The sequence below is a fragment of the Elephas maximus genome, chromosome 5, assembly GCF_024166365.1.
Source record: "Elephas maximus indicus isolate mEleMax1 chromosome 5, mEleMax1 primary haplotype, whole genome shotgun sequence".
Classification (NCBI taxonomy): Eukaryota; Metazoa; Chordata; class Mammalia; order Proboscidea; family Elephantidae; genus Elephas; species Elephas maximus.
This window is the reverse complement of record NC_064823.1, coordinates 108,893,505-108,915,096: the sequence shown is the minus strand read 5'-3', so window position 1 is coordinate 108,915,096 and position 21,592 is coordinate 108,893,505. Positions and strand designations below refer to the sequence as shown.

At 46.4% G+C, this 21,592-nt stretch overlaps 2 protein-coding genes across 2 annotated transcripts in view; one reads left to right on the top strand and one right to left on the bottom strand.

Annotated features, from left to right (window-relative positions):
• The first annotated feature begins 474 nt into the window (after positions 1–474).
• RASL11B (RAS like family 11 member B) lies at positions 475–5,480 on the top strand. The gene is made up of 4 exons (XM_049886924.1): positions 475–745; positions 1,385–1,441; positions 2,818–2,894; positions 3,931–5,480. Exons 1-4 carry the CDS (start codon positions 604–606, stop codon positions 4,399–4,401), a joined length of 747 nt encoding a protein of 248 aa, XP_049742881.1. The 5' UTR covers positions 475–603; the 3' UTR covers positions 4,402–5,480.
• A 7,933-nt stretch (positions 5,481–13,413) lies between these two features.
• The window catches only part of SCFD2 (sec1 family domain containing 2), a 554,994-nt gene continuing 546,815 nt past the window's right edge, over positions 13,414–21,592 (bottom strand). The window contains exon 9 of the mRNA XM_049886901.1: positions 13,414–14,564. Coding sequence (XP_049742858.1) covers positions 14,472–14,564 — 93 coding nt within the window. The 3' untranslated portion in view covers positions 13,414–14,471. The remainder of the gene's footprint in view (positions 14,565–21,592) is intronic.

Below are 21,592 nucleotides of genomic sequence, written 5' to 3'. Positions count from 1 at the left end.
GTTCCCCTCGGGTGCGCGGAGAGCCCGGGAATGGGCAGGTGGGATGGGCCCGGGGCGCAGGAGACGCCGGGGAATCGCCCTCGGGAGGCCGGGGTGGCCGGCGGCATGGAGGTATCTACGCCGGGCCAGCGCGAGGGGCGCTGCTCCCCGGCCCGGCCCCCACCCGCCCATCAAGCCCGCTTCCTCGAGCCCGAGGCGCCTCGACCGCGCAGCCACAGCCTCTGCCCCGCGCCGGCACAGCGGGGCCCCGAGAGGCGCCGGCCATCGGCTGCGCGGTGAGCGCCCGCCCGCACGCTGGGCCCCTCCGGCCGCTGCCCCGTTTTCCCCCGCGCCTCACGGGGCTCCGCACTGGCTCCGGGCGCCGGGGGCGGGGCCGCGAGCAGGGAGCCCCGGGATTGGCGGCGCGGGGCGGGGGCGGGGCCGGCCCGGGAGAAAACGGCGCGCGCCGGGCCAGCAGCTCCAGCCAGAGCAGCCGCGCCGCGCGTCTCCGGTGTCTCGGGCCGCGAGTGTCCGGCGCCGTCCTCCCCGTCGCCCCCGCGCAGCGCGAGCCTCCTGCCGCTCCACGCCTCCCGTCCGGCGCGCGCAGCCCTGGTCGGAGCGGCGATGCGCCTCATTCACAACATGTGCACCATCGCCGAGTACCCCGCCCCGGGCAGCGCCGCCGCCGCCGACTGCTGCCTGGGGGCTGCGGGCCGCCGCCTGGTCAAGATCGCCGTGGTGGGGGCCAGCGGCGTGGGCAAGACCGGTGAGTCCTCGTGCTCTGGCGACAACCCGCTCTTTCTGGGGCTGGGCGTGGGCGACCTCGGCTGGGAGTTGCGGATGAACGAGGCGTGTGGCGGGAGTTGGGAGCTGCCTCTGGACCGGCCCCCCCACCCCATAAATCCGCTGCGGCTCCGGGAGGGACCTTAGCCACCCTCGCTTCCAACCCCCGCCTTATACAGATGAGGGTAATGGGATCCAGGATGGCCAGGCGACTTGCCCGGCACCGCCGGCACAACTGGATCAGAAGTTTGTGGTTTCTGAGCCCCTGGCAGTGCCTGGCACAGAGAGGGGAGCCGGTGCACGTAACCCCTCCTGGAGGTCTTTAAGGTTAGGAAAGACATTTGTCTGCTGAAAGGCTTAGGTGTGGCTCAGCCGGGCTCTGAGGAGGGGGGTGGGCCAAATGACCCTTCCAGCTGGACAGAGTCATAATTCACGGTGCCTTCCAGCCCCCTCTCCCTTGTCTCTGGAAGGAGGGTCGAGGAGCTGCAGGATAGGAATTTCACTTGGTGGCCCTCCATAGCTGTCTCTGTGAGAATTGTTTTCCTGGCTGGGGGTGGGGTAGAGAGCAATCTCACTTCTTGTGCCATGGTTCACCCTTTCTGGTTTCTCTTCTGACCTACAGCTCTGGTGGTGCGGTTCCTCACTAAGCGATTCATCGGTGACTATGAAAGAAATGCAGGTGAGGAAGTGCACTTGAGGAAAATGTTACCAACTTGCAACAGCACTCCTGTTTGCATTTTTCGGTGCCTCCCGCAGGTTCCTTCAGAGTGACATGCTAAGCATCAGAATCTGGCTACATTCAGCTTTGTATGCCCCCCCAACGTCCACCCCCCCCCCCCAATAACTGCCATGTGGCCTCATTCCATTCGAACCCATTCCTCATTTATTTCATCAAGTGCCTGAAAATATTCCCCTTGGTATGCTTTAACTATAGGGACCCCAGTTGGAGGTACCCTTTGTACTCAGGAGCCTCTCCCTCCAAAACACTCCTGCAAAAGTCATAAAAAAAAGATGGCCAGCCCCTCCTCCTCCACCCCTTTCCCTCTCTGCTGGCTATTGCCTTTCAGAGCTGACCTTTTAAAAGCAAAGGCCAAAGAACAGCAGTTGTAAACCTAAACTTCTCTTAACAACGAAAAAATAACTAGATGGTAGAATTTTAGGAGCAGATTTTCTGGATAAATGAGAGGGCAGGTATTTCAAATCCGTGTCGTCGGGAATAGCCACTGGAGAGGCTTAGAGGGCTTACTACATATGCTCTGTTAGCACGTTGCTGAGCCCCTCTCATCACATGCAGCACCTACAGGAGGTTATTTGGAATGAGCTGTATCAGCCATAGGGAGCCCTGGTGGTGCAGCGTTTACAGTGCTCCACTGCTAACCAAAGGTCGCAGTTCGAACCCACCAGGAAGGAAGAACAATGTGGCAGTCTGCTTCTGTAAAGATTTACAGCCGTGGAAACCCTATGGGGCAGTTGTACTCTGTCCTATAGGGTTGCTATGAGTTGGAATTGACTCAGGTCAGTGGGTGGGTTTTATGTAAGCCATCACCAGATAAGACAGCAGCCTTCTGCTTTGATGTGGATTTGGCTGTCTTAATGCCACATTTTTTTCTACTTGTCGGTGTTGTCTCTGCTTTTACTACCAATATTTGCCTACCACACCATTATATCTAGTAGCTAAGATATGAATTTATGTCAAAGAATGATAAAGTACTAAAATAAAATAGAAATCCCACACATTTTGAGCAAGAAAATATGCTGCAAGAAAATATGCTCCAAGGAAATACTTTAAATATGGAAGTTCCATTTAAAAACAAAGCAAGTTCCCAAAAACATGCAAACTTTGCCATGGTTTCAATAAATCCACTAACATGGGGTTTAAAAAAATTCAGTTTTTAAAAAATTTGAAATATGCCTATTAAATAGAAATGAACTATAGTTTATTTGTGTGCCTTTGGGGCAGGCTATATTTTCTTTTGTTACCTAAAAAAAACCAAAATGTTTTAAAAGTTATGCAAAAAGGAAGAAACATAATCTTTTTTCCTTTTGCCTTTATAGGTAATCTCTATACCAGACAAGTCCAAATAGAGGGTGAAACCCTGGCTATTCAGGTTCAGGACACTCCAGGTATTCAGGTGAGAAACTCTAAGATATGTAATGGGTTAAAGGGTGGTCTACTTGGCTGTGGAATTGTTCCGTTGTTCTCAAAGTTATCTTGTGCCTAAGGAGGAATGAAATTTGGGGAGTCAAGTCTAGACTTTTGCATGTTGTCTGACACTTCAATTACATCTGGCTGCTGGTCAGCCGTAGTAAATGGTTAATTTGGGAGGTTTGGCTAAAGGGCAGAAATCTTCCCCTAAGGAGAACTCAACACATCAGGAAAGACCAGACCAAATACACTTGAAATTGGCAAGGTTTTCCTTCCTATGGCTAAAAAGGTCAGTTTTACATATGTGTCTTTGCAAAGTCCTCCTTTCCAAAAAAAGAAAAAAAAAAGAGGTTATGTGTAGGGCCAGACTGTTGTCTGTGCAGACATATGTAAGCTTGCATGTGCAGAAAATCTGCAGAAAGGCGTGGTTTCTCCTGACACCGGATGGAGATGGTTCGTTGGGCATGTGTTGCATACTTGTGAACTAAAACTCTAGCCTCAGACTTTTTGAGTCATTGTGAGACTGTATTATTTTTAAAACTGTTGCATCAGGTACAAAAAAATAAATGTATCATTTGTTAAAAACCAAACATCGAGTTATAGTCTCTAATACTTGGAATCACTTTTGTATTTTAGAAAGTTACTCTATAGACAAAAGAGCCCTCCTAGTGGGTTTTTTTTCCCCCTCTTGAACTGGGCAGTTATCCAGGTTTAAATGCTTCCAGCTCCTATCTTGACTTCCCCAGACTTACTGTCTAGCCAGTTAATTTCCCATTTTGTGCAACTACAAAGTCTCTCTGCATGGAGTTCTCTGCAGGTCAATTTTCCACTTGAGTGTGGTGAGCCGCACTGTTATTTATTCCAACTCTGTGCAGCTGGATCAACATATTGTCAAGAAGGCTGAAGTGTGTGGGGATATTACTTGTTTATGGCCTGTAACCTGGTATTACTGTGAAGGGCTCTTTTGAATTTGCTGTGTAACCATGCCAGGGCCCTTTGTGGCACTCTCTGCTCTCTTTCAGGTCCATGAAAACAGCTTGAGCTGCAGTGAACAGCTGAATAGGTGCATTCGCTGGGCCGATGCTGTGGTGATCGTTTTCTCCATCACCGATTACAAGAGCTATGAACTCATTGGCCAGCTCCACCAGCACGTCCAGCAGTTACACCTGGGCACCCGGCTGCCTGTGGTGGTTGTGGCCAACAAAGCTGACCTTTTGCACGTCAAGCAGGTGGATCCTCAGCTCGGACTGCAGCTGGCCAGCATGCTGGGCTGCTCTTTCTATGAGGTGTCTGTCAGTGAGAATTACAATGATGTGTACAATGCCTTCCATGTGCTGTGCAAAGAAGTGAGTCACAAACAGCAGCCCAGCAGCACACCAGAGAAGCGAAGGACCTCCCTCATCCCCAGGCCCAAGTCACCCAATATGCAGGATCTGAAGAGGAGGTTCAAGCAAGCCCTATCTGCCAAAGTGAGGACTGTCACCTCTGTCTGAAGCAGGGGCACTCTAGGGAGTTTGGTCTTCCGAGGAAGAGGGCCTGAGGTTCTTCCAATGCAGGAACGTTGAATGCTGGCAGTAATTCATGGTTCCAGAAAGAGCTGGAGCAGAGAGGCCAAGAGGGCCTCTGGAACTGCTGCGGAAAAGGAAGCGTTGTTCTGAGCAGGAGGACAGAATTGATGAGGCATCAGTGAGCTCACCAAGCCAGGCTCTGAATCTGTGAAATGTACTCCGTGTCTTTTCTTTTTGAGTGGGGGGAGAGGTGTAATCGCTTTGGTTTTTGTTCTTAACCACTTTGTAAATGATGATCAGTTGTAGTGTCATAAAATATATTGATGTGTTTTACAGTGGGAATGAAAGAGCGTATTAGGCATTCACGTGCTTCCCCCACTTTTTTTCTTCCTTTTCCTTTTTTTTTTAACCTTAAAAGGAAGAATTGCTATTTTTTATCACTATGATTTGCATGTCTGGAACACTATTCCTTACAGAATGCCTTTCTAACCTGAAGGATCCCTAGATTTTTTCCTTTAAAGAACAAGGAAGAAATTCCTCCTTTCAAAAAAAGAACAGGTTGTGTGTGAGGACCTGTTTGTTCTCTGTACAGACATATGTAAGCTTGCATGTACAGAATGTCTACAGGAAGGCGTGGTTTCTCCTGACACAGGCTGGGTATGGTTCTTTGGGTGTGTGTTGTGTAGTTGTGAATTGAAACTCTTCAGCCCCAGACTTTGAGTCATTGTGAGACTGTATAACTTTTAAAACTTGCATCAGGTACAGAAAAAAAAAAAATGTATCATTTGATTTTGGTGTGATTTGTGTAAACAGCTCATGGCAATGACGTTGGGTTGCTTCCTAGGCCCAACTGAGTCACGGTGATGGGTGGCTAGAATACGGAAACTCTTGACAGCAAGCGAACAGATGCAGGGGCTACCCCGCCAAATCCCCTACACAGATGCACTTTAAAAAGCCACTTGTGCTTTGGCTTAAACTGTAATTAATTTATTTTATGTACAATAAATCCTCATTCCAAAAGAGTAGACATCTGACTTTTTAAATTATTTTTATAAAGTTGAAAATATACACAGCGAACATCCATCAACAATTTCTACATGTAAATCCAGTGACATTGATTACATTCTTCTCCATTCTCACCCTCCTTTTCTGAACTCTTTCCCTGTTAACATAAACTCACTGCTTCCTATCTAACCTTTTGAGTTGCTGTTGTCAATTTGTTCCCATATAGATAGTTCTTAAAAAAGAGCACAATGTTCAAAGACACACATTTTTTTAAATAATTTTTATTGTGCTTTAAGTGAAAGTTTACAAATCAAGTCAGTCTGTCACATATAAGCTTATATACACCTTAGTCCATACTCCCACTTACTCTCCCCCCTAATGACTCAGCCCGCTCCCTCCTTCCAGTCTCTCCTTTTGTGACGATTTTGCCAGTTTCTAACCCTCTCTACCCTCCTATCTCCCCTCCAGACAGGAGATGCCAACACAGTCTCAAGTGTCCACCTGATACAAGTAGCTCACTCTTTGTCAGCATCTCTCTCCAACCCATTGTCCAGCCCCTTCCATGTCTGATGAGTTGTCTTTGGGAATGGTTCCTGTCCTGGACCAACAGAAGGTTTGGGGACCATGACCGCTGGGATTTTTCTAGTCTCAGTCAGACCATTATGTCTGGTTTTTTTTAATGAGAATTTGAGGTCTGCATCCCACTGTTCTCCTGCTCCCTCAGGGGTTCTCTGTTGTGCTCCCTGTCAGGGCAGTCATCGGTTGTGGCCGGGCACCATCTAGTTCTTCTGGTCTCAGGATGATGTAAGTCTGGTTCATGTGGCCCTTTCCAAAGACAGACATTCTTTACTAATTAAGCTAAATATTGTTTGGTTTAAAGAAGACTTCAGGGGGTATTTTTGGTAAGATTTAAAAATTTTCTCAAGATAATAGTTTCAGGGGTTCATCCAGCCTCAGTGGCTCCAGAAAATATGAATTCCATGAGAATTTGAAGTTCTGTTCATTTCTCCCCTTTGTGATCAGGGTTCTTGTATAGAGTCTTTGATCAAAATGTTCAGCAGTGGTAGCCAGGCACCATCCAATTCTTCCAGTCTCATGGCCCAACTTAGCTTTTATGGAAATGCTAACCTGCCCTTCAGTTAAAGTATTACTTAGTATCTTATGTTTATTGGGCATGTTGAGTCGGGCCTTATGCCTTCCGGGGGTTCTCTCTTAAGTCACAAACCAATGCAGTATATTAGCCCCATTTTACAGATGAGGAAACAGGCTTACACAGCAAGTTAAATAGCTCGTCAAAAGGCTGCAGCCTATGGTAAGTGTTGTTAATTTGTGCTTTATATTGCAAGACGAGCATATATCATTTTCCTTTAGGTTTCCACAGGAAAACTTAAGACATGTCTGCTATATGTTTTATGCTGTTAGGACATCTCTTAGCAAAGCCTTCAAGGTATTAACATCTCTACACAAGATTACTGCTTCTCCATACATGCTTTATTTGGCAAACCTCTTTTTTGGGTGTGCTGCTTTCAGGAAGTTCACCTCATTCTCATGTAGAAGCTCCGAGCTGTTCCAGGAGCCACTCCCATGGAGCATTTACCACAGGTATATGCCTTAAACCTGTCAGGTCTCTCATCTGGTTGCATCTGGGGCTGGGAGGCCTTTCATGCAAACCGAGTGAGTCACCATCTTTATGGGCAAATAATCACACCATGGATTTGTTTGAGTAGTGCTTTCAGATACCTGCTTTCAGTTAATCCTCAGGATAACCCTGTGAGGAGGGTGGGGGAGGAGAGTGGGAAAGGTATTACTACCATCCTGTAGATGAGAAAAACAGGCTCAGAGTTTTGAGTGATGTCAAGTTCACACAAAGGACCTGAATCAATGTCTTCTGACTATATCAATGTTCTTATTCCTTTATAAGGAGCCCTGGTGGTGCAATGGCTAAGCATTCAGCTGCTAACCAAAAGGTCGGCCGTTAGAACCCACACAATGGCTCCATAGGAGGAAGACCTAGCGATCTGCTTCGTTAAAGATTACAGCCAAGAAAACCCTATGGGGGCAGTTCTACTCTGTTACATGGGGTCACTATGAGTTGAAAATGGACTCGATGGTACCTAACAACAATACTACTTTATATCATTTCATATGTAAGATACTGTTGCATATGTGGGGCCCTGGAGCCACGGGATAACAGCCAAAATGAACACATATTGAGATAGGGTCGCAACGAGTCGGAATCGACTTGACGGCAGTGGGTTGGGTTTTACCATGGTATGGTGCCAGGCTTTTGAATCTGTTTTCCCACTGGGTGAATATCCTGACTGCTCCTGATAGGGCTTCTGTGATATTCCAAGTCTTCTTTATATGGAGTGTAATTTTCTACACTTCAAGCCTACCTAACCTCTGAGAAGGGTGTGTGGGTGGGGTGGGTGAGGGTGGGAGACACTAACATGTGACTCAAAAAAGTCTCAATTCAAAGGCAAGTATCTCCAACGACTTGAGTCTACTCTTTTTTTTTTTCTCCTCACTGTATGTGAATGTATTAATAATGTGCTGTGGGTGAGAGGCTAATCTTTATATACTTAACAATGCTCTTTTACCCATGCTCTGGAATTAAACAAGATAAACAGCTTTCATGTGGGCCCTGTCTTGCAAAGGGGCTGAGCAGGGCTGTGCTCCCACTCTTTATTAGTGTACTGCTTCCCCTATTTCCTTTCTATCCGCTCCACAAGTCTGCGAACCTCTCAGGCTTCTCCTGTTCCCTTGCCGAGCTGCGCCTGACCCTCCTGACCTCCTGACCTCACGCAATAACAGTTGCCCCTCACCTCCCATCCCTGGCCTGGACTCAATCTCTCATACTTCACCTTAGGCGGGCAGGCTGGAAGGGGTCTCAGAGCTCTAGTCCATCCAGAGAACGTAAAGTGGTTTGCTTAAGGCATTCCAGGGAAGAGAGGCCAGAGTCTAGGGTGGAAACCACCCAGTCTCAGTTCTGTCCACCATCTCAACTGCCTTGACTTCTAGAATACACCACGTTGTCTTCCCTTCTTGTGAATTACCTTCATGTTTTGTTACTTTTGTTCATCTTTCATTATTAGCACTTTTCATTTAATCCCTGGTTTTTTGTTTGTTTTTTAATAGCTTTTATTTTTTAGAGGTAACTGGGTGGTGAAAACGGTTTAGTCTCGGCTACTAACTGAAAGGCCGGTGATTCAAACCCGTCCAGAAGTGCTGCAGGGGAAAGGCCACAGGAGAAAGTCCTCGTGATCTGCTTCCATAAAGACTATAGTCAAGAAAACCCTATGAAGAAGCTCTACCCTGTAATACGTGGGGTCGCCATGAGTCAGAATTGACTCATTGGCAATGGGTTTGTTTTTTAGGTTTTATTTTCTTAGAACAGTTATAGGTTTACAGAAAAATGTGCAGAAAGGACAGAGAGTTCCCATTACCTCCAATCCCTGTTTTTTATTTGAATTTCTGGACTATGACTACCCCTCTGAGAGACCCCTCTCTTCTAGGTAGGGAGACACCTCTGCCACCCGGGAAAGGGAAGGCAGGGATGTACGTGTTGGGGGGAGGTGGAGAAGGGAAAGGAACGAGAATTTATTGAGCATTTACAATGTGCCAGATTATAAATTATCTCCTTTAATACTTTGACGAATCTTGTGAGGAAGGTGCTACCATTTCCATTTTAGAAATGAGGAAACTGAGCCTCACTTTCCTAAATGACCTGTGTAGGGCCACACAGGGAATAACAGTTATTGCTTGCCTGGGACACCAGGCCTTACAGAATAGTGTCCTGGTGACACTCTGTCATAATTTTGTGAGAGAACTTCGTTGGTGCTCTCAGCAGTAAAAACCCACACTCACTGGGTGTTAAGTGCTAGCTGCTGTGTTAGGGATGGCTTCCCTCTTGTATCAACCCTTTCAGGAGGTAGGTACCATTATTATCTGAATTTTCCCAATGCAGATGCTGTGATCCACAGTTCCGGAGCGGAGGAGCTGGGACTTGAACCCAGAGAAGACTTCTTTCCGCTTCTAACCACTGCTTCTTAGCTGGGAGTCAGAGAGTTTTGATCCAGGGCTCCAGCTTGGGTTTATTTATTGCAAACCCGAGTGGCAGGCAAGGTGTTTAAAATAACTGACTTATTCTCCACAACAACCCCACCATCCATCTTTGGTCCCTTCTACAGGTGAGGAAAAGGGAAAGTCTGAAGAACTGAGTAACTAGTCCAGCACGTGGCAGATCCAGGACTCCAGGCCTTCTGCTTTCCAGCTCTGACCCCTCTAAGCAAATCACTCCTGTGGAGCTCTCTTCTACTTTCACTTGTAGACGCTGGCCCTCCCTGCCCTGACCCAGGTTAGCTTTCCTGCTTCCCTCAGTCTTCCTTTTGCTGCCATAAGCTTGTGGCTCCTCACTAGCCCCAGGCCCCCCTCGCTGCTATGGCCACATCTGCTGTTGTCGTTAGCCGGCGGCTCACTGGCTTCCAGTCCCAGCTCACTAATAAAGACGTGCAGGTAGGGGCGGAGGCCCCAGCACAGCCTGTCTGTCTCAGAACCAGATCCATGTCTGTCGTGATGTCTGGCTTTCGAGTTTCCTCCCTGCCTCAAATCAAAAACATTCGGCACACTCTCCAGCCCGCCTGGTGCTGCGCGCTGTGCGAGATGGAGAGACCTTCCCGGAGCTCCAGGGCTTCTCGCCGCGTCTGGCGTTTTCAAGGCTCTGATCAACGGATCTGCCACCCCAGCCAACTTCTAACCCGGAGTTTAGGAGCCGTGGGTGTATTTATAACGATCCCCGTGATTTATGCAAAAACGAGATTTTAACATTCATCTTAAATAAAATCCAAGGGTGAGAAAGCAATTGTGTCGTCTGGGCAAAGAACAAGTTTGTTGACCAATCTCTCACAAATGAGCAGTTGGGTAAGCATGTTCCTGACTGCGCGGAGGGGTGTACCCCATTGGGGGAAAAGGGGGCTGCCCAGCAGGGTCCCTCAGAAAATGGCCCAGAAGGAATTATAGGTCTTGCTCTAGTTGTAATAACTCAGGGAAACTGGTGTTTTTTTTTTTTTTTTTTTGCATTCTCTTTGGGGTCTAAAGAGAGGAGTTTCCAGAAAGTACTTAGTGTCCTGATTACTTTCCTAAATTTGGTGGGAACAGCACAGGATTAGGGTTATTACTGTTTTTGGCAAGACCCCAGCCATCACCCTACCACCCCCATGTTCCTTTGCCAAATACTCTGCAAATGCTCCATCATTTGATTTTGTCTTTTTAAATTTCTTTCAAAACAGAGATGAAGTTTCTGGGGCAGGGCCTGCAGGCAGCATTTGTGTTAGTGGATTATTTGTTGTTGAGAGTCTGTGTCTGCTAACCAGGGTAAAATAAATAATAGTGGTCTTGGGGAGGGCTTGGTGGAATTCCTTGCTATTTGAGAAACTGTTTTAATGGAGGGTCTGTGATGTAAACAGTCCTTTCATATGTCCAGGCCTTCTGGGGATGACACTTGGCTGATGCCTGGCCAAATGCTTTGCTGTGCCAGCTCTGTTTGCTGGGAAGTGGACTCCAAGAGGAGGGTTTATAAAGGCTGAAGTCAATCGCTACAAAGTATGTACACCTCTATCAGTTGTGCCTATAAAGAAGGGCCTGTGAAGTCTTTGGCAGGAGTTTGCATTTGTATGTGCCTGTTTTGGCCCTGGCCAGCCAGGGCTTATAAGTGGTAAACATTCATGCCTGGGCCTGAGAGCAATGAAACCACCACTATCCAACTCAGCCTAACCTTTCAGTGCACCTTCAAGTGGCTGACATCTGGTAGAGAGAAAAAAAAAAAATCACTTTAGAACTGATACATTTGGATGAGGTTGAAATGGTAAATTAAGGTGTCAGTCTTGGAATCTGTACAACTACTTGGCGGCTGACTCTGATGGAGAAGGTTCTGTTGGAGACATATGGTCCTGCATGAGCAATCATCATTTATTACCAGTAATGGTGACTCATAAATGCTCTTGGAGTCCCTGGGTGGTACAAATGGTTCATGTGTTCAGCAGCTAACTGAAAAGTTGGAGATTCGAGTCCACCCAGAGGTGCCTCAGAACAAAGGTCTGGTGGTCGGTCTACTTCTGAAAAATCAGCCATTGAAAATCCTGTGGAGCACAGATCTTCTCTGACACACATGGGGTCACCACGAAGTTAGAACTGACGCCAGGGCAACTGGTTTACTGGTTTCAAATGCTCTTAGTGAGCTTATCACGTGCCACGTTCTGATTGCTTTACAAGTATTAACTCCTTTAATTTCCTAATACTTTGATGCAGTAGGTACTAGCATTATCCAATTTTTATAGAATCAACTGAGAACAGGAGAAGTGAACTACAAAGTGGCAGAGGTGAGATTGGAGCCCAGGCAGCAGACTGGGCTCCGGACACTGCCCTAACCTCTGGGCCATTATACTACCTCAGAAGTATGTGGCACCACGATGTTACTCCACCTACATCTTCTCATCTCCTTGTCCCCCCAAGAGTGCCTCCAAATTTTCTCTCCATTTGACATTATCCTCCTGTTGATACTTTGTCAGAATTTCGTGAGAACTTTCTTGGTGCCCTCAGCAATGGACACCCACATTCATTGGGTGTTGAGTGCTAGCAGCTGTGTTAGGGGTGGCTTCCTCTCATGAGGTAGGTATCATTATTATCTGAATTTTACAGATGTAGACCTTTTTTTTTTTTTTTTTTTTTGTTAGTAGACCCTGAAATCTACAGCTCTTGAGTAGCGGAGCTAGGACTTGAATCTAGAGAAAGCTTCGGGGCCCAGTTCCAATCACTGCTCTTTCACAGGGGGTAGAGAGTTTAATCCAGTGCTCCTGCTAGCTCTTCCTACTCGGTTGGCAATGAGTACAAGAACAAGCCAACACCAGCCAGGCTTCAGGAGGCTTCTCCATGGGCACAATGCTCTGTTTCTTGAGTCCCTGTCTTTTTCTTATCTGTTCAAGGCCCTCTGCAGGATTTATACCAAGTTTCCATTTTGAGCCTTCCTTTTAATCAAGGAGACTCCTGCTTTCTTATTCAAGCCAAACTCTGGTTATTACAGACTTCTTGGAGCTCTCCTTTCCTCTAAACCTTTCCACTACCTGATTACTTAGCTCAGTTCCTCCAACCAGTGACCACACAGATGGAACAAGGTGATTATCAACCAAACTTTTGACATGTTCCCCCACAGCTCAGAGACTGCCTTTGGTCACATTTAATATAGTATTGAGAACATTTTCAGGACACAGGAACTGCTTTGCGGATAACACTTACAACCAGTAACATCATCCTTTTCTCATTTCAGGTTAGAAGCTTTTGAATATTAAGTTTAAATAAAAAACTAACTGGTAAAAATGCAGTTAAAGTCACAAAGGCAATACACAAATACATTTCTTAGCTCTTCCATTCTATATTCCTTCTCAGAGGTAATTGCTTGTTAGCAGTTTGGTTTTGTATACTTCCAGAAAGTTTCCCTTGCATATAAACACATGGTTTAGAACTTAACCTTGAATAGCTACTGACCTAGGGCGGAAGCATTAGGAGGAGTGTCAGCCGCTCATGGGATGTGTGTGGCTCATCCCTCACCTCATTCATCCCAGAGCCCAGCAGCATGTTTGGTGCTCTCCCGGTATTTGGGGAATGAATGAACGTAGAAGAGTCACGTAAGAGGTTACGTCTTAATTTTCTTATTTTAGAAAGTAGTAATTTTCTCTGCTTTAATTATAATTTCTTTTGGGCAGCTGTAATTTTTATTCCTTAGCCAAAGTCAAGACTTCCAGATAAGCAGCATAAAACAAGTATGGGAGGCCCCCCATATCTGAGGGCCATGGAAGAACTGGTGTTGGGTGGAACACACACTTGGGCAGGAAAAAGAACATCTGTGTCTATAAAAACCCTGCTTTGATTACATCTCAGAATTATTTCCAACCTCAGTTTGTTTGTTTTCCATAAAATGATAGTGTTTTGTAGAGAACTAAAATCAGAGACGCTTGAGTGTTTTGGTTTACATTTTATTTCCTCCACCTGTTTAATCCATACTAGAAACTGTTTTCAGTTCTCTTTATTACAAACTTCTTTTGGGGATGCAGGAAATTTCCATCAACCACACACTTACAAATGTGTGGGTTCCAGGCAGTTCATTTTTTCCCATAGTTCTTATATAATTTCACTAGATGGGTCTAGGTTTTTCTGAGATGGCCAGGAAGAAAATTTAGACTTACAGAAAAGAAAGCTTTATATTCCAATACAAATTTGAAATCACACAGGTCAGAGGGATTGGGGTTATGATCTAGACTCCCTGGGACCAAATATCTCTCACTGGGGCCTTCCTTTGGGAGGGAGGGAAACCTGTAAGGGCCCCAGTCCACCTCTCTCCCACCTACGGTTCCAAGCAGCCTGGCAGCCCTGCCTGGTGAATGAACTGGAACAATGGGGCCCTTTGTTAAGGCGGTGGATTTACAATGCACGCAGACTGCCAGCACTGCCCTGGCCACTACCCCTCCCTTCCCCGCCTTTTCAGAAATGTTTCAGATCAAGAGAGAAACGAAGCCTCAGACCCTATTTATATGTTCCTTCCTCAGTTACATAATCTTAAGAAAAGTGAAATTTTCCTCACACTTATCATCCCAACACATGTCTAGTTTCTCCTTGAGCAACTTCAAACCAGAAGATTTGTAATCTACCAACACTACTTGCCAACAGGCATTTATTTAGAATTAATGAACTTGCAGGTGGAAGCAGGAAGATTACAAATAGAGGGTTAAGGATAAGTGGGAATTAGTGCTCATCAGGCCAGCTGAAAGACAGCTCGACATCATTAGAAAAACGAAAAAAAAAAAAAAAAATTTGTTTTGAAGAACTGCAGCAATCCAAACAAAGTACCTCTGCCTGGTTATCAAGACCGGCCAGGCAGAATTCAATCATGCCCGTAATTAGTAACACGGGCACTTTGGTTTGGGAGGCATTCTTGAATGGTGACAGACAATAGTATTGGTATTTCCAGCTCTGGTCGGTCTTATCTCCTTCGCAGACGCTCAGAAGCCAAGGTCTGGATGCAGCCGGTCAGTTGCAAATAGCAGCTCAGGAATGTTAAGTGGTTTCAGGAGTCGTGTGGACAGCACAATGACCTACCAATGGGAGGGGGCAAACACACCACAGACAATTAGGGAAGCTGATCCCAGGCTATTAGACGATGGGAAATAAAAATGCAAAGAATTTCTTTGAGGGAAGATATGGAGTGGGACACAGTGGAAAAAAAGGCAGATGGTGGCAGGTTGAAACCACCTGGTGCCAGTTTCCTGGGTGGAGAGAAGGTGCCCAGCGTGGGAAGGATGCTGTGTGGGAAGGTGTGTGTTGTCTATGAACGGCGCACTAAAAATGGCTGAGACCAGCGCTGGGTGTATTTGAGAGGCTGATCCTGGCCGCTGCCTTGCTGCTGAATTGAATTTGATCATACTGTGGCTTTAGGATTCTCAGTACTGAGGTCTCTCCCTTTTTCAGGGAGCATGCGAAGTCGCACACAAGAGGTAGATACTGTTGTTGCTGTCAATGCTGATGACGTTGCTGTGAGGTGTTGTTGAGTCAATTTTCGACTCATAGCAACCCCATGTGGCAGAGTAGAACTGTCCCATAGGGTTTTCTAGGCTGTAATCTTTATGGGAGCAAATCACCAGGTCTTTCCCCTGTGAAGCCATTAGGTGGGTTTAAACTGCCAACCTTTCGGTTAGAATAGGAGCTGAGAGCTTAAGCGTTGTGCCACCAAGGCTTCAATGATGATGATGATAATAATGATGAAAAAAAAAATCTGTTTCTGTCGTGTCGATTCCGACTCATAGGAACCCTATAGGACAGAGCAGAGCTGCCCCAAAGGGTTTGCAGGGAGTGGCTGGTGGATTTGAACCACTGACCTTTTGGTTAGCAGCTGAACTCTTAGTCACTGCACCGCCAGGGCTCTGGTGATGATGATAGCAGCTAATATTTATGAGTTCTTATGTTGTGCCAGCTACTGAGGATTATCTCATTTAATTTCCATTTATTTCTCATAACAACCTTATGAAGTAGGTACATTTACTATTCCCACTTTGCAGATGAGGAAAATAAAGTATAGAAAGTTATGGAACTTGCCAAGGATGCACAGCAAGTGGTTGAGCCAGGATTCCAACCTATGCAGACTGGTTCCAGTGTCTTAGTGACTCTGTAGTCACTTCTCTGTCATCAAGGGCTTAGAGTACGACTGCTTTAATCTACCCTGGACCTCTGGGCCTCTCTGGCCTAAAGTTGTGGTGAGCCTTCCTGCTTCCCTCAGTCTGTACCAGTACTGTGGGGCAGATTTCTCTATGCAACACTGGAAGAGTTTGTTTTCCAAGGCTGGGCTGGGAATGTGATGTGCTTTGCAAGGGCCTGGTGAAAGTTCTGCACAAGCAGCCCTGGTGGTGTAGTGGTTAAGAGCTCGGCTGCTAACCAAAAGGTCAGCAGTTCAAATCCACCAGTTGCTCCTTGGAAACCCTATGGGGCAATTCTACTCTGTCCTATGGGGTCACTATGAGTCAGAATCAACTCGACGGCTCCCAACAACAACAGGTGAGAAGGTAAGGAGCTCTGGTGGTGCCGTGGTTAAGTCCTTGGCTCCTGACCAAGAGGTCAGTGGTTTGAACCCAGCAGCTGCTGCAAGGGAGAGAAGACCTGGTGATCTGCTCCTGTAAAGATTACAGCCTTGGAAACCCTATGGGGCAGTTCTACTCTGTCCTATAGGGTCACTATTAATTGAGTTCGACTTGGTGGCAATAGGTTTAGGTGAAGAGGTGGGGGCAGTGGTGGTTCAGTGGTAGAATTCTCACCTTCTGTGAGAGACTTGGATTCAGTTCCCGACCAATGCACCTCAATGGCAGCCACCATGTCTGTCAGCGGAGGCTTGCATGTTGCTATGATGCTGAACAGGTTTCAACAGAGCTTTCGGACTAAGATGGACTAGTAAGAAAGGCTTAGAGATCTACTTCTGAAAAATCAGCCAGTGAAAACCCTATAGATTGCAACAGCCTGATCCTGCTGTGCATAGGGCTGCTGTGAGTCGGGGCAGACTCGACAACAGGTGAGAAGGTGATGGAGGGACACAGGGAGAAAGATACTAGAGTCAGAATTCCACAGCCTACCACCTGAGCGAAGGTAATCCCAAGGCCCACAGTGTCACTGGGCTTCACCTGGTGACACTGGCTGTTCTTTTTGGGAGCAGTGCAAGCTGGGGCTACACACTGGGACTATTTTTCCCAAGGCAGGTTGTCCCAGGTGTCATCAAACAAACTAACCAACTCCCATTTCAACTAGCTCACTGGTCAAAGGCAGAGTCCACACTGTAATGCTGAGGAAAAGAGGATGGGGCTCAAGTCAGGGGCAGGGAAGAGAGAAGGAGGCATTTTACAGCTTTTATTTCTTTTTTGTTGTGAAAGGAGTGAGGGTTATTAAAAAGTTTGTTTTTTAAAAAATCATTAGTCTTTGGAGGCATTTATTTTTCTTGTTCTTAAAAGAGAATTATCTTAAGAAAAAATATGGTTAATGTCAGCCAAGACATATTGGCAGGAAAAAAATACACTGAAATTTGTGCTACACATTTTTCTTCAAAGGCCCTGTAATGAGAACTTGAGGACAGTGAGTGGATGTTGTTAGCTGCCGCTGGGTCAGCTCCTGACTCATGCACACGTGAATGAAGCACTGCTTGGTCCTGTCCCCTGACTGGCTGTGCACAGGACCCTTGTGATCCACAGGGTTTTCACTGGCTGATTTTCAGATGTGGATGGTCAGATTCTTCTTCCAGGTCTGTCTTAGTCTGTTCAGCATCATAGCAACATGAAAGCCTCCACCGACAGGCAGGTGGTGGCTGCCCGTGAGGTGCATCGCCCAGGAATAGAATCTACCTCCCGCATGGAAGGAGAGAATTCTACCGCTGAACAATCACTGCCCTTAGCTGGGTGAATATTAGCACACCCTTAGAATTCTCACATACTCTTTATCTGAACCTCTCCCTCATCCACACACAGCTTACACACCATTTAAATACATGGTTCCGGAAAGGGTTTTTCATTATTCCGGGTCTTCTACACCTAACCTAAGAGGTGATTGAGAATGGGGGCTCCCAGGCCAGGCCGTGCTGTCAGTCACACTCTGAGCCCACCCCAGCTCTATTACTGGTTGGCAAATGTCCTGGGAAGTCACATCACTTGGAGCCTTACTTGCCTCATCTGTGTCAGAAGGAAAACTGTCCCTACTCATGGCATTGCAACAAGGATTACATGAGGTCCTGTACGAAGAGCACAAGAGGGGATAGGTAATTGTTAGCTGCTCTTTTACATGGTTTTGTGATTGATCACTGGCCTCCTTTCTTCTGAATCTTATGAAAGCTTAGAACTCACTAGAAAAATACACATATGTTCATACACACATTTTGAATATAATTTTATGGGAGGTCCATGGACTCCCTAGGGATTCATAGACCACCAGGAAAACCCAAATCAGTTTGCTGTAGAGTTAATTCTAACCGATGGCGACCCATGTGTTGCAGAGTAGAACTGCTCCATAGGATTTCATGGCTGTGACCTTTTAGAAGTAGATCACCAGGCCTTTCTTCTGAGGTGCCTCTGGGTGGATTCAAACCGCCAACCTTTTGCCACCCAGGGACTCCTTCATAGACCCATACAAGTCCTTATTCATATATGTTTAAAAATACATAAAGACGAAAATCCCTTGTGCACCCTCTATAAGCAGACTCCTCTGAGCTAGTAGAGGCTGGTAATTATCCAAAGCTCCTCTTTTCTCTCCCTAACTTACCACAGCTCCCCCGACCCCCACCTTCGCCAGCCATTTTGGTACTTAGTCCCAGTGCGAAGATGGGGGATTCTTCTCTGGCTGTGGTGAGGGCAAGCGTAAGGGCTAAAGGAATCTTCGGGGATGCTTAAGTTTTGCTGGCAAGTTTGAGGAACTTGGAGAGAAAGAGTTACAGGCTCAGCTGATGCCAACTCTTCTACAGAAGCAGCAACTGAGTCAAAAGAATTCATCGCTATCAGGTCATGTGCTGGGCTTCCAGCCATGGCTGACAGAGACTGTGGACATGAAGACGAGACTCCTCACACATAAACAAGCAGGTATTTACACAGCACATCAGCCTGAGGCTGCTGAGGGCTCAACTAGATTGTGTCTGGGACCTGCTCCGTGGAAGGGTGAAAAGAAACAGATGGAAAACTGAGGAGGCTCATGGATGAAGTAGGTTAGTGGGCCTTTGGAGGAGGGGAGAAAGAACTGAGACCAAGGATCCTTGCCAGGTCATACAGTGTGGTTAAGAGCATAACCTTAGGGTGACCCTAGAGAATTTGCTTAATCACTCTAAGCCTCGATTTCCTCTCTGTAGGGTGGGAATAATAATATCCATCTCATATGATTTTTATGAGGATCAAACATGGACATATTTAATATAATGACAGGCCCCTGAGGGCTTAAAATGGCAGCTGCTATTGTCATCATCACCGTCACCACCTTCATTATCATCATCCTTGGCTGCACTCTCCTATTACGCTCCTAGCAGTCACTGGAGCTGAGGTGACAGGGGGTGGGGGAGGGAGGCTCAGCTGCCAGAGCCATCTTCCTGACCTGTAAATCCGATGGAATTACTCACTGCCTTAGAACCCTTATTGCCTTCCCAGTGCCCTCTGATAAGCCCCCAGATCAGCCACTGAAAACCCTACAGAGCACAGTTCTACTCTGACACACCTGGGGTCACCATGAGTTGAAACTGACACCACAACAACTGGTTTACTGGCTTGCTGAAGAGGACATTCCAGAACTTTAGAATCCGATTGCTGCTCACCACTCCACACTCCAGTTCCCCATTCCAAAGCCCCCCAAACCCAAACCCATTGCTGCCAAGTAGATTCTAACTTGGAGTAGCCCTATAGGACAGAATAGAACTGCCTCATACGGTTTTCTAGGCTGTGAATCTTTATAGAAACGGACTGCCACATCTTTCACCCCTGTGGAGCGGCTGGTGGGTTTGAATCGCTGACCTTTAGGTTAGCAGCTGAGCGCTTTAACAACTGCACCACCAGAGCTCTTCATTCCAACCACCCTAAACTGTTCGCAGTTTTGTAACTAGAATTTTGGTGCTGCTTTGTTGTCTGAAACATGGGTTCCCCCGCCCTTTGCCTGAAGACCTCTCTCATGTGCCCTTCAACAATCTGTTCCTACATCACCACCTCCAAGAAGCCTTCCTGGACCTTCTCTACCCCAAGGCTGCCTATGTCTCTCACTGAATTTCCTGCTTCTTTTTTTTTTTTGCTGAGTCTTTTCACTGTATCTTATCACAGTGGCTGACATGTAGCAGCAGATCCTTGATATAGTGAGCTACTGAATGATTGATTGAATGAATGAATAAATGAACAAGCACAAAAAGACAATGAAGGAGGCAGTGAGTTTAGCAAGGACAGCAGAAAGCTTTTCACTCAGAGAGACTAAAAAAAGATGGTCAAATAGCTTTGGGTAAATTTGTCTCAAATCAATTCAACTAAAAACCTCTTTGTCTAAACTTCCTATTTTGAAGAGCGTGTAGGGTCACACTGCTAGCATTTCCTATACAATCTAATAGTTGATGGCTCTTTTAAATATTTTTACATCTTACATATCTTTTGGTATTCAGGCTGCTTTTGAGCGTTTTCAATATTTCTTAGCCCCTTCAACTATGGGCAGTTCTGCATTATTTGGCTAAAATAGTTCTTAACATTCTAAAAAATAGGCCAAATAAGAAAAAAAGACACGTAAAATTGAAAAAGAAAGTGCTCAAAAGAGTCTGTAAGTGGCCTATTAGATATAAATTTTACTAATATCCAAAAAACCAAACCCGTTGCTATCAAGTTGATGTGGACTCACAGCAACTCTGTAGGACAGAGTAGAACTGTCCCATAGAGTTTCTTTCCAAGGAGCAGGTGCCGGATTCGAACTGCTGATCTTTTGGTTAGCAGCCAAGCTCTTAACCACTGTGCCACCATATAGGCCTCATGAAATGTGTGATACCAGGCAAGTTGAACATCAAAGAATTCATTTCAGAGAACTGGTCTTTTCTCAGGCAACAGAGAGCATGGATGAAAATTTCCATGAATGAGACTCAATCACTGCCCACCATGACTGTTTTTTCTGTATGTTCTAATCCTTTTCCTGTCCTTTTAAGTGTCCTTGCCCTTTCTCCTTCACCCCTCTCTCTTTTTTTCTCCTCAACTTGGGCCTTAGACCTGGGTGTCATTCAGAGTTCAACAGTATGCTGATCTCAGTCCTGGCCCATCAGCTCCTGACCACTCAACTCCACCCACCAATAGGGAGCAGAGGCCTAGCAGAGGTAGAGAGCCTCTTTCTCAAGCCAGAGGAGTACAGGTGCTCCCGGCATGCTCGGAGATCTGCCCATCCTGCCACACCTGCTCACACTACCCACTGACCAGACACCTTCCACAAGAACAACCAGAGTGGAGAGAATCTTTAGATAGATTTTATACCTAAACATGAGGAACAGGGTATTTAATTGATATAAATTTTCTTTGGATAGCCTGAATTACATTGTAGCTGTTAGACAAACATAGTTTAGCTGTCAACAAAGGTTGCTAACTGCAGGCAACATCATTGTGACAGTATTTGAAGATGCAGCTCATTAATCAACAACAGGCCTCTCGGACTAGGGAGAAATATGTAATCAGAAGCATATTCTGGATGACTGTGAGATGGGGGTGGAGGATACCAGGCCTCCCTAACAGCCATGGGACCAAGCCCCTAAAGCAGCCTTTGGGACTCCGCACAGGGCTCCGCTCCAGCAGGAAGAGGGACTTGTCAGGCTTCGTTCTTGCATCTGCCTGGAACTCCGGCACCATCAGCCCAGCCCACAGAGACTGATGGTCCTCTCGGCTTTCCACTTCTCTTGGCTCTCTCTATAATTTGTAGGTGCCAGAGCCTTCCTGCTGTATTTCTGCTGAACACAGAGGAAGCAGAACAGTCTAGGATTTAGATTCCATATCCTTCTGATTTCTAACATGGAGATCCGGAAGGAAAAAAAAAACAAAAAAGCCAGTTGCATCGAGTCAATTCCAACTCATGGCAACTCTGTGTGTATCAGAGTAGAACTGTGCTCCACTGG

Bases quoted from the DNA above. Each gene is read 5' to 3' on its own strand.
- RASL11B (XM_049886924.1), top strand. From the start codon at position 604: ATGCGCCTCATTCACAACATGTGCACCATCGCCGAGTACCCCGCCCCG. The intron at 746-1,384 runs GTGAGTCCTCGT...TCTGACCTACAG, and splicing joins CAGCGGCGTGGGCAAGACCG to CTCTGGTGGTGCGGTTCCTC. The intron at 1,442-2,817 runs GTGAGGAAGTGC...TTGCCTTTATAG, and splicing joins TGACTATGAAAGAAATGCAG to GTAATCTCTATACCAGACAA.